Here is a 16,440-nt window from a genome sequence, read left to right as displayed (position 1 = left end):
CAGGCATAGATAAGAGAAGAATTCTTTAACAAAGGTACTAACATAAACACTAAAATATGCTGCAGATATGGAAAAAGCAAAAGAAAACGTCGAACGGAAAAAGCGAAAGTTTCCAACAATGAGGAACAGTACCTACCATCAGAGATAAAGTTTTACAAGCACTAGATAAATTATTGTGTAGCCTAACAGATGCACCAGGAACACAAATTGTTCTTCATGAAAACAATGATATTATGGAAGTAAATGCCACAGTATGCGTATGAAGTTATTTGAGATTTGATGAAGGGAGTATCGTCACTAAGTGGAAGGGGACTGCCAAAATTATTTACACAATTTCTGTGGAAGATGATCATTTCTTTAAACAAACAATGCCATAATTATTCAACATTACAAGAAACTTCCTGGCAAACTAAATCTGTATGCTGGACCTGGAATCTAATTGGGGATCTTTGGCTTCGTGGGCAAGAGCTGTAACAACTGAGCTAATCAAGCTTAACTCGCAACTCGCCCTCACAGTTTTCTTCTGCCAGTGCCTCTCTTCTACCATGTAAACTTCCATGTTTTAAGTCTTGGTCTGGTAAGCAATTTTAATCAGCCTGAAAGTCCCAAATGAGTGCACAATCTGCTACAGAGTGAAAATTCATTCAGATTCTGTAGACCATTCAGTCTAATGTCCATAATGTTGAAGATATTAACAAAAAATTGAACATTTACAGGGTGTTTCAAAAATGACCGGTACATTTGAAACGGCAATAAAAACTAAACGAGCAGTGATAGAAATACACCGTTTGTTGCAATATGCTTGGGACAACAGTACATTTTCAGGCAGACAAACTTTCGAAATTACAGTAGTTACAATTTTCAACAACAGATGGCGCTGCGGTCTGGGAAACACTATAGTACGATATTTTCCACATATCCACCATGCGTAGCAATAATATGGCGTAGTCTCTGAATGAAATTACCCGAAACCTTTGACAACGTGTCTGGCGGAATGGCTTCACATGCAGATGAGATGTACTGCTTCAGCTGTTCAATTGTTTCTGGATTCTGGTGGTACACCTGGTCTTTCAAGTGTCCCCACAGAAAGAAGTCACAGGGGTTCATGTCTGGCGAATAGGGAGGCCAATCCACACCGCCTCCTGTATGTTTCGGATAGCCCAAAGCAATCACACGATCATCGAAATATTCATTCAGGAAATTAAAGACGTCGGCCGTGCGATGTGGCCGGGCACCATCTTGCATAAACCACGAGGTGTTCGCAGTGTCGTCTAAGGCAGTTTGTACCGCCACAAATTCACGAAGAATGTCCAGATAGCGTGATGCAGTAATCGTTTCGGATCTGAAAAATGGGCCAATCATTCCTTTGGAAGAAATGGCGGCCCAGACCAGTACTTTTTGAGGATGCAGGGACGATGGGACTGCAACATGGGGCTTTTCGGTTCCCCACATGCGCCAGTTCTGTTTATTGACGAAGCCGTCCAGGTAAAAATAAGCTTCGTCAGTAAACCAAATGCTGCCGACATGCATATCGCCGTCATCAATCCTGTGCACTATATCGTTAGCGAATGTCTCTCGTGCAGCAATGGTAGCGGCGCTGAGGGGTTGCCGCGTTTGAATTTTGTATGGATAGAGGTGTAAACTCTGGCGCATGAGACGATACGTGGACGTTGGCGTCATTTGGACCGCAGCTGCAACACGGCGAACGGAAACCCGAGGCCGCTGTTGGATCACCTGCTGCACTAGCTGTGCGTTGCCCTCTGTGGTTGCTGTACGCGGTCGCCCTACCTTTCCAGCACGTTCATCCGTCACGTTCCCAGTCCGTTGAAATTTTTCAAACAGATCCTTTATTGTATCGCTTTTCGGTCCTTTGGTTACATTAAACCTCCATTGAAAACTTCGTCTTGTTGCAACAACACTGTGTTCTAGGCGGTGGAATTCCAACACCAGAAAAATCCTCTGTTCTACGGAATAAACCATGTTTTCTACAGCACACGCTTACAGCAGAAAGGCGACGTACAGAATGGCGCACCCACAGACTGCGTTGTCTTCTATATCTTTCACATCACTTGCAGCGCCATCTGTTGTTGAAAATTGTAACTACTGTAATTTCGAAAGTTTGTCTGCCTGAAAATGTACTGTTGTCCCAAGCATATTACAACAAACGGTGTATTTCTATCGCTGCTCGTTTAGTTTTTATTGCCGTTTCAAATATACCGGTCATTTTTGAAACACCCTGTACATGTAATTAGTCATATTACAGAAAAGAGCAGGAAGTATGAACTATCACACCATCAAGAGATACTGCATTTTTAGAAAGTATGATTTGATTTTGACAAAATCTGTACTAAGAAACAAAGTAATAATTTAGTCAGGTTAGTATAATGAACACCCCCCCCCCCCTCCCCTCCACCTGTTCAAAACACACACACACACACACACACACACACACACACACACACACTAAAATCATGGGGGGAATTCAAATTTGAATGAGTCAGGCAAAGATTCTGCTCTAGCAAAATATTCTAGGCAATCATATGAGAAGTCTCCACATCCCTTAAAAGGTAAAATGAAGTAATAATGTGTTTGCCTTTATTGCACACAAACATCCACAAAAATGGCAATACTCAATACAGGAAGTTCGGAAGAACAACTGAAAAATTACGAAGATTAAAGTAATGAATAACCAACATACAAAACTAGCACAAAATAATAATGAAGTCAAAGGATTAGTTTACAAATATTGGTTTGGCAGCTGTACATGGACATTTATGGCTGAAAGCAGCTCCACAAATAATGGAGATGTGTATGTTGATGATTATTAGGAGGCATGGGAAAACACACAAATCAGGGAACAAACTGGGGTGGGAAATGTAAACACAACTGACATAAAAATGAAGTGGAGGTGGGCAGGGCACATAGCCAGGTGAACAAAACGAGGTAACAGTACGAGGAAGTACTTTGCTGTTTTCCAAGAATAAGAAAAGATCAATACAGTTACCTAACATATGACATCAGGAAACATCAGGCTGTATATGTGGACAAGAAAAAAAAATTCCCGGATTTACCGGTTAAAAAGACACTTTCTCCCACGTGACAGTATATTTTCCCTTATCAATCATTTGAATTGTTATGGTTTTATACACGGCGTACAATTTCCCAGCACTTAAGAAAACGAAACTCAGGGAAAAAGACACGTTGTGGAAATATCTTTGATGTGCAGCAAATTTGTAAGCCAGTCAGCTCATGTCACGTGATCTCGCCAGCCGATGACAGCGGATATTCAGAGCATAGGACACGTGATGTAGTCAGCCAACAGCAACATCACTGTTAAGTGGCACGAACACACAAACAGGGAAAGTTAATAGCTTAAATTAATACACATAGCGTTGCTACAAGAAAAGCAAAGCTTTCACATATAATATTGGTCTCAAGCTGCAAGAGAAGCTAAGCTTTCGGACTTGCTGTTGATCTTTTTTGCGAGTGTTACACTTTAAGATATATCACACAAATGCGCCATTAAAATTTTTAATAATGACATAAATGTCTGATCGCCTGCCACTCTTTAAAAAATCTCGCAATTAATAGCGGATGGGATTATTTGTAATCGAGAGAACAAGAACTCTTCAGAAAATCTGGACTCGTAATTGCCTATTAGTTAATAACTTGCTGTTTTGTGTGACATAAAATTGAATATAGGATATATAAAACCAATACTGACAAGAGACAAGCAAGAAATTACACATTTCTTCAAACCTTAGCTCCTATCATTTTTTCCTCTCTTATCTTGCTACAGCTTTACATGGCCTGCTTTCCTTTCTGCGAAAGAATCTATTACCTCATCAAAGTTCATAAAACGTTTTGCTACATGAAAAATCGAAATGTCGTTATCTAATACTGAAAAAGCTGTTAATACAAATAATACCCAAGACTGGTGTGGTTTCTCAATCTGATTATGACTATTTTGTCATTGTTTGCTAGATAAAACAAAATAGGCCTTCTAACATGGCAGCAATTTTGAAACATACCAAATAAACGAGACTGTTTTGGCACAAATGGCCATTTTTATAACGACAGGATATAATTCACGAAGTACCAATATTAAATGCCTATTAGGCCCACTACAAGAAAAAGCTTTATGTTAGGTAATAGTTTCACATTTCATTCATACGCACCAGCTTCTCAAGCACAGGATCGAAAAGTAGTATTACGAAATATCGAAAAGTAGTATTACGAAATTTTTATATAAATTTGGAATCCTCTTATTCTTCCATAATTTGTGTGATGTCCCTGTTTCTTCTCCTTCCTCGTTCTACCAAACACTCTTGTCATCACCAATTCTGTAGCTACTGCTGTCATTGTCAAAATTTGTTCGCTGATTAACTTCACTAACCCTCCCAGAATCACAGGTTTAGTTATCCCGCAATTATTTTCCGGTTAGGCGTTATTACGTGTTCGAACAACAAGTTTTCCGCGTTACTTCCAGAATAGAACTTACGCGGCTGCTAGCCGGGGTCTGTACTACTAGCCCTTACTAGTGTAGCAATCTGGCCAAAAATTTTCTGTCAAAATTTCATTTTCTTGGATACACCGAGAAGATAATGCGTAATCTTTCTCACCTGTTATTCCTGTCAGTCGTTTATTTCCATTCTGGTAGTCTGAATCTATGGATTTCGCTAGTAATTCTAACAATTCTGATCATTCGCAAACCCAATCAACCACATAATCAGACAGTGATTGGCATTCGCATTCGGCTTTACTTTCTCAGCTCGTATAGCCCTGTCCCCTTTTGTCTGCAGAAAGTTTATTTCTAGATGCGACAAGGATTCTCCTGACAGAGACATCACATACACTATGCATACATTCAAAAGTCAACTTATGATTCATTCAGAAATCAACTTAAAATGTGTTCAAAAACCAACAGGGACGCTTTTCAAAATCATATGATTAATCGATAGACCAATGTGCGCTGGATGCTAGGTGCTTTGCGAAACAAGTTTTTTCCCTGATGAATATGGATTTGACACCCCTTTTTCCCAGTAGCATCCAGCTGCTTGCTGCGACTATTTGCACAGCCAACAGCCACATTCCTGTAGCCAGAAGCGGGAGAATCTACCTAAAGCCTTTGACACATTTTCAATTGGTAGACTGCGTGAGCACTGGGTGTCGTCGTATGTGGCGCATTTCCTTTGCAATTTAAGTTATTTTCATTTTTTTCTCTCATTTATGTTTTATTGTTGAAGTATTGTTCTGCAGTAGCGGGATAAAGTAATATCCTTTGTTAGAGTACCGGTTCTTACCAGTCAACATTACAAAAATTTAACTGAAAAATAAAACAGCGAAAAATTCCCAGAATTCTAAAAATATCCTGGGTTTTTCCCGGATGAAAAAATTCCCGGGTTTTTTACCGGATCTCCCGGTTGCCTCGCGTCATACACACCCTGAATGTGCATGACTAACAAGGATGTGTATGACAAAAGATTACAGTACTGCAGATACCTCACCTGGAGGTTTAGGGGAGATGATTCCGAACTTTTGTTTCCAATACAGTGGCAGGATCTTGGAATCAACCTAAGTCCATTTGATTAAAACTTCATTCACAATAGGGGTGTCAAGAGTTGTGGCTGCTAATTTTATCTTGCCAAGGAGTGAAGATGGTTGATTTGGTTCTACCAATTTACATTCCCTTTATCAACTGTGCTGCATTTTAACCGGGTCAGACAGTGAATGTGTGTGTATGCATATGACTCTAGCAAATATTTGCTTCTTAATGAGGAGAGAAGGACTTTTACAAATTTTTGAATTATGAGGGGAGACAATGGCTGCACACTACTTAGCTACAAGAGCTAAAGTTCCAACTACTACAAACAAATTCTAAAGTGAACAATAACATCCCTAATTTACAGAACCAATATGTTCCTTACTCAAGGACAAAAGGGGTATTTTGCCTGGCGAAGGTTGGAAAGAGGGCAGGTCACTCAGACCACGGATTTAAAGTGGGGACAAAGGAAGATGAAACGTGACAAACTGTCCAGTACCAGTGAGGAGACAAAATATGACAAACTCTCCATCACCAGTGAAGATAGATAAATAAATGTCCACAGACAAAGTGAAATTGCTTCACACATAGTTCTGCACTGCTAACTTAATTTTTATATAAAATGCCTTCTCACACAAGATAGGAAGCTGTCTTATTCGAATAAAAATGCTGATTATTATTCTTTTGATGCAACATAATATAGAAATTTAAACAAACTTACCACTAGTTTAAAATTAATTTAACAATATACGTATCAACAAGCATTTTTCCTTTTACCATCAAGGCAGGTCAAGAGCTGTGCAACAATTCTCCTTTCCATTTCCCTCTGAGCTGTCAGACGATGTGGAGTTATAGCATCTATTTCATCAAGAAACAAAATACATGGTGACAGGCTGACTGCCTGATCAAATAAATCTCTTATTCGTCCTTCAGACTCTCCAGAGACTCCACCAACAAGCTCTGGAGCAGATATTTTCAGCATCGGCAACTGCAGTTCCTGCAACAAAACATTTACACTGATAATATATATCGCAGGCAGCAGAGGAAGAGAGCAATGCCCTTTTCTGATTTCTTATTAATAGGACACTTACATCTCCACAGATACTCAGTGAATCACACTTAAGTTCCTGGCAGGGGATTCACAATAATTCTCTATTATTCCACTCTAGAACAGCGTGCGGAAAAAAATGAACACCTATTTCCTTCCGTGCAAGCTCTGATTTCCCTTTTTTTATTATGATGATTGTTTCTCCCTATGCAGGTCAGCGTCAACAAAATATTTTTGCATTCAGAGGAGGAAGTTGGTGACTGAAATTTCGTGAGAAGATACCACTGCAATGAGAAATGCCTTTGTTTTAATGATGTCCACCACAAATCCTGTATCATGTCCCAGACACTCTCTCTCCTATTTCTTGATAATACAAAATGTGCTGCTCTTCTTTGAACTTTCTTGACATACTCAGTTAACCCTGTAACTGCACGGTCACCAGCACCTGTACGAAGTCCCAATTTTTACACAGTCCAATTTAGCCACAATCACAAATGATGATGAAATGAGGAGGTCAACACAAACATCCAGTCCCCGGACAGAGAAAATCCCCAACCCAGCCGTGAATCGCACCAGGGATCCCGTGATCCAGAGGCCGCAATGCTAGCCACTAGACCACGAGCTGCGGACGACAAGCGTGGTGTAGGCAGTCTCTTTAGTAGATCTATTGCATCTTCTAAGTGTTCTCCTAACAAACCGCAGTTTTTGGTTCATCTTTCCCACACCATTCTCTGTGTGTTATTTCCAATTTAAGGTGTTCATAATTATAATTCCTAAGTATTTAGTTGCATTTATGGCCATTAGATTTGATTGATTTATTGTGTAACCAAAGTTTAACAGATTCCTTTTAGCACTCATGTGGATGACTTCACACTTCTCAGTATTTAGGGACAATTGCCAATTTTTGCACCATAAAGATATTTTTTCTAAATCTGTTTTCCAATTTGTTTTTATCTTCTGATGACTTTACTAGAGGATAAATGACATTTTCATCTGCAAACAACCTAAGATGGCTGTTCAGATTGTATTCTAAATCATTTATATAGATAAGAAATAGCAGAGATCCTATAACGCTACCTTGGACAATGCCAGAAATCACTACTGTTTTACTCTATAACTTTCTGTCAACTACTGTGAGCTGTGACCTCTCGGACAGGAAATCACAAATCCAGTTCCATAACTGAGACAATAGTCCGTAAGCAAGCAATTACATTACAAGCCGCTTGTGAGGTACGGAGTCAAAAGCCTTCTGGAAATCCAGAAACATGTTAGCACCCAACACTTTGTGCAAGTAAAGAGATAGTTATGTTTCACAAGAAAAATCTTTTCTAACTCTGCTTCAGCAGCACTGTCACTGATAGTACTTCCACTGTTATCACGCAGAGAAGGCATTGGTTGTATCTTGCCACTAGCATACTTTACATACAACCAGAATCTCTGTGGCTTTTCTACCACGTTTCAAGACAAAGCTTCACTGTGGAAACTATTATAATATCTTGCATTGAACTCCACACTAAAATCTGAGCTTCTGTAAAAGGTCACCAATCTTGGGAATTTTGCATTCTTTTAAATTTGGGATGCTTTTTCGATGTTTCTGCAACAGTGTTCTTGCCAATTTTGTGTACCGAGGGGGATCAATTCCACAGTTTTGGTAATTCATTTGGTATAAATCTCTCTAATGCTGCTGATACTATGTCTGAATTGAAGCCACATCTGGCCTACACTTACACTGTTAATTTGGAAGGAGAGGAAATTGTCTCTCACAAAGGTGTCAAGCGAATTTTTATCTGCTCTTCAGAATAGGTATATTTTTCACTTACTTTTGGAGAATTTGAAGGTTACAGTGTTCACTCTTGCTCCAGCTTTCTAGTCCTCTGGCTTTTTACCCAAGTTTATTTATTAATGCATACCTTTCATGTACTAGGAGTTAACCACCACGTTTCGCGAGATCTGGCACTATATTATCTTCGCAAGGTGTGCAAGTATTTTTCAATCTGTGTGGCTCCACTTTCCCTTTCTTCTTTGCTTGTCCATGTACTTTTCCACTGTACTTGTGGATCTCCTGATACTTGGTCTGAGTTGATATTCAGCATGTTTTCAAAATATTCTTTTGATCTTTGCAATACTTCTTTCCCCATAAATATCATGCTATTTCTATTTTTATATGCATTTAATGTAGGCTGAAATTTTTTCTGACTGTACTACCACACAACAGAATTTTATTATTTCATATTAATCCTTTAGTTCCAGCTCTTGAAATTTTTCTTGCTACTTTGCATTAACCATTAAACTATTCATTTCTTATGTAAATCTTAAAATTTTCCCAGCATTTTGAATACTGATGATGATTCTGAAATGTAGCCAGTTGTCTTTTTCTACCACACATAATATTTTGTTATTTCATCTCGACACATGCCAGACATCTTTGTGTGAAGTGTCTAAGACTGGCATTGGCTGTTCATGTTACATAATTGGTACACTGTATACTTTATGTGCCTGAATCGTGATCATAAATGCAACACTGACCACACTGCTAGTAGGCAATGCCTTGGATAGTGGAAATAAGCAACTCTCATGTCCGATGGGTTGCTGCTGACTGTGGCCATTGGCATACTCTGTCCTCTATGCTCAGAACAAATTCTGGAAATTCCATGCATTACACGACTGATAGCCATATGTTATGTTAACATGTGGGAAGAAGCCTTGTAACTAGGCACTGATCCAGCACAGCAGCAATTGCCTGCATATGGCTTCACTGCCACCCTAGGGTGGCTTAGAAGACATCCCCTGAGAATTCTGTGTTTTCCAGGTATTACAAACTTCCAGGTGAATATATACATTTGTTTCTCGCATATCATAACTAACACAATCAATAAGTAACAACTTTATGGTCCTCACTTACAAGAAGATGGAACTCTCATAAAAAATTTAAAATGCTGTGTGTAACTATAGTTTCGTGGAAAACAATACTAACATATGAGGTTTATAATGAAGTAGTGAAAAATAGCAAATTAAGGCCACTGACAACAAAACCAAAATTACTGCAATGACAGAAATCTATTTAAAATCAAGCAGACTTATACAACATAATACACTTTACTGCCAAAAAATCAAACACTTTATCCACTATTTTCAATTGCAAGTAATGTGTACTTACATGATACATTTATAGTATTTTTAAAGATTTCATTAATGTGAATTCCAATTATTTCTAGAAACGTGAAAGTCTCAATGATTTCTTGAAACACACAAGTCGCAACTCAAAACTCGCAGAATGTCATTTAGATCTTAAGACACAGGTACAAAATTTTCAATTTTTCATGTAATTTCACAATTTATGAAATGTATACACTGTCGCAATGTAATTATCCAATTTTTTAAAAGCCTTTATTTGTTCTTCTACTGCCAACGTTTCTTTTGTAGCACTTTCTAAAATTTTCAAATGGTTTGGGTTTAACCCCTTCACTTCCACATTTTTCTCAAGTACTATGATCATCCACCCAACCTATACAACATACTAGTCCATCCCAATGCCACTCTAGACTCCCAATCCCTTCCCGTAGGGATCATATCCCTGTGGCAGATCAAGGTGCAAGGCATGCCCATCTACCCACCCAGCACCTCCTACTCCAATCCTATCGGGGGCTTATCCCACCTCATCATAAGTTGGGCCTCCTGTGAAAGCAGGCATGTTACGTAGGAACTCTGCTACAAACAATTCACAGGCTTTTGCGTTGGTATGACTTCCAACCAGCTGTCTGCCAGGATGAATGGCCACTGCCAAATTATTGTCAAGAACAAAGTTTTACCACATAGTGGCCTGACATGCAGCTGAGCATAACATTCTCAATTTCAATGGCTGCTTCACAACTTGAGCCATCTGGATCATTTCTTCCACTACCAGCTTCCCTGAACTACACGGATTGCAGTTATCCCGTAGCTGTCCTGGCCTCAATCTCTGGTAACCCACTGTCCCCACAACTTCCACCCAAGGTCCCCTTTCTCTGTCACCCTCTCCCAATTCACTTCCCCTTCAGCATGAACCGCATTCCACTGGCTGCTAAAATCACACCAGCCTACATATCTGCCACTCCTCCCTCCCACTTTCCTAGCTGGCAAACACACTGCCACCCTCTAAGCCAAGAGCCACCCACCCCTAGTCCTCCTCCCTGCCTCCCACCCACATCTCCCTTTACTCACCACTTCCGACACTACCCTCATAACAACCAGTCCACCTGCTGAGAATAGCACTATAGTGTGCATGTGGGTGTTTTAGTCTACCTCATCGAATAATAACTAAGAATATAGCAATTTTTCTTTCTTTTATGTGTGGTTATCAGCCACTCAGTGCTTCTGCTTTACATTGTGTGGTCTCCTTTAATCCTGAAGTATTTATATAACTTGTGTGAGAAGAGCACAATATCTTGTGTTCAGCTGAAATATGGCAGGTTAAGTTTATATGCAGGGAAACCAACAAGTGGTCCGGGGGAAAAAAAAGGGGGGGGGGGGGTTGCAGCACTGTGCATGACCATGGTGGAAGATTAGCATTAAAGACTGTTTAGATTAATGAAACACTTTACTTGACACTAACATTGACTGCTGATGAATAATGCTTCCAAGAGTCATACCAGCACAATTTATTAATTGTTCAATGTGTGTTATTAAGAATTTAATGTGTACAATATGAGAGCTGTAAATAAAGTAGTGGTAATATTAATAGAACACAATATTTAATTAACTAAAAATACATTTGCATTACATTCCTTCAGTACAGTCACCCAAAAAGCCTACTAAGTTTTGTCAAATATCAAGAAGCCGCTGGTGACAGTTGACAAGGCATAGCTCAGCTTAAGCTTTACTTGACTATGTTCTTGTTGAAATTTCTGTGGGCATTGCAATCTGGGTGATGCCATCCTTCTGAGTAATGCTTTAACTCAGGCTTGTACCCACGTCTCAAAAATGGTGACAATATGCTGTAGAAATGTTTCCCTCATTGTGATGTGTGTCCAGATGGACAGCAGCCAGTGCATACCAGTGCCATTTCATACGTCATTCAGTCGATGTGGAACCCAAAGGGATGCAAGGAATGTTAAAGACATCTCGTCAGTATGTGCCACACCATTTGATGACAGACCAACATCTACAAATAATTCCCAGATGGTCCATACATGGTCTATGGAAATGAGACCACTAACGATGTAAATGTGATGTTGAGGGATGGATGGCCAACCTGTGCGGTGCAAATCCACAATCTCCACACATGAAGTAGTATCAGGAACACAATGCGATGAAACCATCTTTCTTATCATGGTATGCCCAATGACTTTTAGATTCTGACACATACTAAAGTGCAATTGTTTCCACTTGATAACAGCCATATGGTCAAAACTGCAATACTGAGTTTTAGAAATAATTTTACAAAGGTGATCACGAAGTCTTTTACAGAATTTCACTCAACTATGAAATCCAGCTACAACACTTTAATCTTTGTTTTTGATTGAGATTTCTCAAATGTGTTACTTTGCAAAATCATAAAAACCTTCTGGTTTCCAAGCACATATTTTACTGGACTATAATGCCCACCCACAAAAAATAAATGAAAAAATTGGCATCTAAATCATGTTTTTCAAATTAAAAATACAAATTAATGGATCATATTTTCTTCTATTCAAAGTTCATGGCCAAGCCACTTTGAGTGGTACCATCATTCACTGTTTCCATTTTTTCTTATATTTTGGAGTTATAGTGTTGAAGTTGTGGAGGTATGGCCTGTGATTGTAGAAAGCTCACAGTTCAGCAAAAGCAGACAATATGTTACGTCAATGATACTCTTAACATTAAACTTTTTGACATTGCGAAGAAATACGATGAAGCACTGTCCATGTGTGAGGCATAATCAAAAATAAGGAAGTGTTCTAAAATGCCAATGATAACAATTCCTGGGGATACAAAAGGAAAAATTTTCACATGTCTGCATTCAAAGATGTGAAAACATCCTTTAAATGTAATTTCACGCAATAAGAAGTGATAGCATTCCTATAGTCAGAAACATACTGAAATGAAAGCTCGTGAAATCGCCCTGAAGATCGGTACTGAAAATCTCAGTGCACTGAAGAGCTAGTTAGATCATTTTAAAAAATATCATGATCTGTCACTTCAAAGTGTAAGAGGAGAAACTGAGGCTGCGGTCAGAGAGCATAAGCTATTGGAAGAAAATTACGCTGCCACCACTGATACAGCAATATATACAACTCCCTTTGCCAGAGCAGTACCAGACTAAATTCAATGACTGTATTACTCTGACATGGAGTGGTGCAGTTGGACTACTGGAACACAAAGGAATGTTGGGGCACAACAAACCACTTACCAACCCTGAAAACACATGGCTGACGACATGTTCAAACTGTCAACCACCCTCGGCGTCACACCAACACGTGCCAAGACTCCTGTAACTAGCAGCATCCTCTGTGTCTGCATTCATCGTTAGACGGGCAGGCTCGATGATACACCAGCAGTGAAGAGTTTGGTGACAGAAACCCGGTGACAGGTGGCCTCGGGACAAACTCCTTAGAGTCCGATGCTTGTGACAGGCTAGTGTCAGAGTTTCCACCAGCTGTACTAAGGACAGCTATGCCTGCTTTCAAGCATGTTGCATTTGCATGACCTGGTTGCTACTGCAGCTTGTTGTCAGCACCTCGCACTGTACAAGAGCTTCACCCACGACCACCTCCATGTCTTCAACATGATCCTGTGTCCATTACTCTCAAGTCGAATTCACAACTCCTGGGTAGAAAAGCAATTATGCCATCCCGACAGACCAAAGCAAATGCTCATCCACCTATCAACAACAGACTGGGGAAGCAATAAGTTACAATGCGAAACATGACCGAACACACATGAATTTTGCAGGCTATGTCTAATACAAATCTTCTACAAAACTTTTAAAGTTCACAAAGAATAATCACTTCCAATTAACAAAAAATGGCTTTCTAAAATTCAAAAATTAATGAACAGAGAATATACATCTGAAAATAAACTCTAGCCTTAGCTGCCATTGATAAGAGAAACAATTTTCATCACAGTATGCGTAAAACATTATGAGAGTTATTTACACACACACACACACACACACACACACACACACACACACACACACACACACACACACACAAAATTGTTCTGTAAATAGTTTCAACAGAGGTTTTATAAGTTTGTGAATGACACAGTTACAGTTAAAATTAAGTCCGAAAACCAGCCTCACATAGCTCGAGATGACAATTTAATTTGATAAGTCACCTGGACTTATTATTATTATTATTATTAACGGTTAACTTCATTTTCTCACTGAAATTTCTCTACTGATGTTCTGTCCAGGTTCTTTTGGTTCCAGTTCTTGGTCTGTCTACAATTTGATTACTCTCTACAATTGTGGAGGCGATATCCTGTAGAACACCACCTATGATGTCAGTTCCCTAATTATCTCTTTCAGTTTTAAGCACCTCTCTGAACTTGATTTAGCTAATGAGTTAGACAACCAGCCTGTCATCACTCATTGTGAAAAATAACCATTAATTTCACTTTTCTCTTCCTGAAAGTGCAGACTTCCTGAGATTTACTTTTCACACAAATTCCACTTACACAGATAGGGGCAAAAAATTTTCTCAGATTTTTGTTTTTTTGTTTTTTGATGTAATGAAATGGTGGTTTGCTACCAATTAGTTAGGTTTTCTATGTCTGTGATGCTTATAGTTTTATTAGTGTATTTTAGTGTTTTTGTTTTGCATTCAGAGATAATCACTCTGTTCCAAGAGATTCTATAGGCTTTTTGTAATTTAGAGATTCAATCTCTGTTTCACAATTTAATCTTCCGAAGGTTTATGAATCCCTCTAGCTACACTATGTGATCAAAAGTATCCAGACACCTGGCTGACAATGGCTTACAAGTTCGTGGCACCCTTCACCGGTAATGCTGGAATTCAACATTGTTTAGGCCCACCCTTAGCCTTGATGACAGCTTCCACTCTCGCAGGCATTTGATCTACCAGGTGCTGGAAGATTTCTTGGGGAATGGCAGTCCATCCTTCATGGAGGGCTGCACTGAGCAGACATATCGATATCTGTCGGTGAGGCCTGGCACGAAGTCAGTGTTCCAAAACATTCTGAAGGTGTTCTATAGGATTCAGGTCAGGACTCTGTGCAGGTCAGTCCATTATAGGGCTGTTATTGTCATGTAACCACTCCGCCACAGGCCGTGCATTATGAACAGGAGCTCGATGACGTTGAAAGATGCAATCACCATCCCTGGATTGCTCTTCAACAGTTGGAAGCAAGAAGGTGCTTAAAACATCAATGTAGGCCTGTGCTGTGATAGTGCCATGCAAAACAACGAGGGTTGCCAGCCCCCTCCATGAAAAACACGACCAAATCCATAACACCACTGCCTCAGAATTTTACTGTTGGCACATCACACGCTGGCAGACGTTCACTGGGCATTTGCCATACCACAGCCTGCCATTGGATCGCCACATTGTGTACCGTGATTCGTAGCTCCACACAATGTTTTTTAACTGTTCAATCATCCAATGTTTATGCTCCTTACACTAAGCGAGGTGTCATTTGGCAATTACCGGCGTGATGTGTGGCTTATGAGCAGCCGCTCTACCACGAAATCCAAGTTTTCTCAATTCCTGCCTAACAGTCGTAGTACTTGCAGTGGATCCTGATGCAGTTTGGAATTATTGTGTGATGGTTAGGATAGATGTCTACCTATTATACATTACGACCCTCTTCAACTGTCAGCGGTCTCTGTAAGTCAACAGACGAGGTCAGCGTGTACGCTTTTGTGCTGTAAGTGTCCCTTCACGATTCCACTTCACTATCACATCGAAAACAGTGGGCCCAGGGATGTTTCGGAGTGTGGAAATCTCGCGTACAGACATATGACACACTTGACACCCAATCACCTGATCACGTTTGAAGTCTGCGAGTTCCCCAGAGTGCCCCACTCTGCTCTCTCATAATGTCTAATGACTAGTGAGGTTGCTGATATGGAGTACCTGGCACCACAATGCACCTAACATGAAAACATATGTTTTTGAGGGTGTCCGGATACTTTTGATCACATAGTGTACATGCTTTTAAGTATCTGAGGTATTTTGACAAGCTGAGTTGTTGTAGGTTGGCTACACAGGCTCTAAGTAGTTCGTACCAAGTGCTAACATTTTATGTAGGATATCTGCAGTCAAGTTTTGGCAGCAGTTTCTTGGAGTTTTTATAGGGAGTGAATCAGATCTTTTTTATGGTTGGAGAGAACCGCTAGATCTTCGAAGGCCAAATATTATACACGAATTATTTTGACAGTGACTGGCAATAGTTACTACTTTAACTTCTTTCTCGCTGAGCATGATCACTTTTTATACAAAATTGAATTGGCAGCAGCACATACTTGGCTATTCAATTCTGCCAGAATTACTGCAGATAGAATTTGTTATAAACTATTATAATAAATGAACAGCTGTCTTAAAATATGAAACCAAATTATTTTCCATTTATATGGAAATTTATGGAAGACAACTGGCTTAATAGCTCTTTTAGGAAACTTGGAAATTTTTGTACAGGAATCCATTTTCAAATCTTGAGTTTTGGCCAGGGTCTAAATATTTCCTCATGGCTGTTTGAAACCCTAGTGAAGTAGCAGTGGTGACAAACCACACACCTATTTGAAGTTGATCTGTTCCCCCCCCCCCCCCCCCCCTTCATTTTTACACTTTTAAAGCGCCTAAAGGTCATGTATGCATCACAAATTACTTGCCTCAGCACTAAAACTTTATTTTTCACAAGATTTGATGCA

The 16,440-nt window shown here is 39.6% G+C and overlaps 1 protein-coding gene across 2 annotated transcripts in view; it reads right to left on the bottom strand.

Annotated features, from left to right (window-relative positions):
- Positions 1–16,440, bottom strand: part of LOC124795317 (nuclear valosin-containing protein-like) — a 158,331-nt gene that overhangs the window by 46,833 nt on the left and 95,058 nt on the right. For both annotated transcript variants that reach the window (XM_047259288.1, XM_047259289.1), the window contains exon 8: positions 6,320–6,539. In XM_047259288.1, the coding sequence (XP_047115244.1) occupies positions 6,320–6,539 (220 nt within the window). The remainder of the gene's footprint in view (positions 1–6,319; positions 6,540–16,440) is intronic.

This window comes from Schistocerca piceifrons, chromosome 4, assembly GCF_021461385.2.
Source record: "Schistocerca piceifrons isolate TAMUIC-IGC-003096 chromosome 4, iqSchPice1.1, whole genome shotgun sequence".
NCBI classification, from domain to species: domain Eukaryota; kingdom Metazoa; phylum Arthropoda; class Insecta; order Orthoptera; family Acrididae; genus Schistocerca; species Schistocerca piceifrons.
Note: the sequence above shows the minus strand (reverse complement) of the source record. Positions and strands in the feature narration are given on the sequence as shown.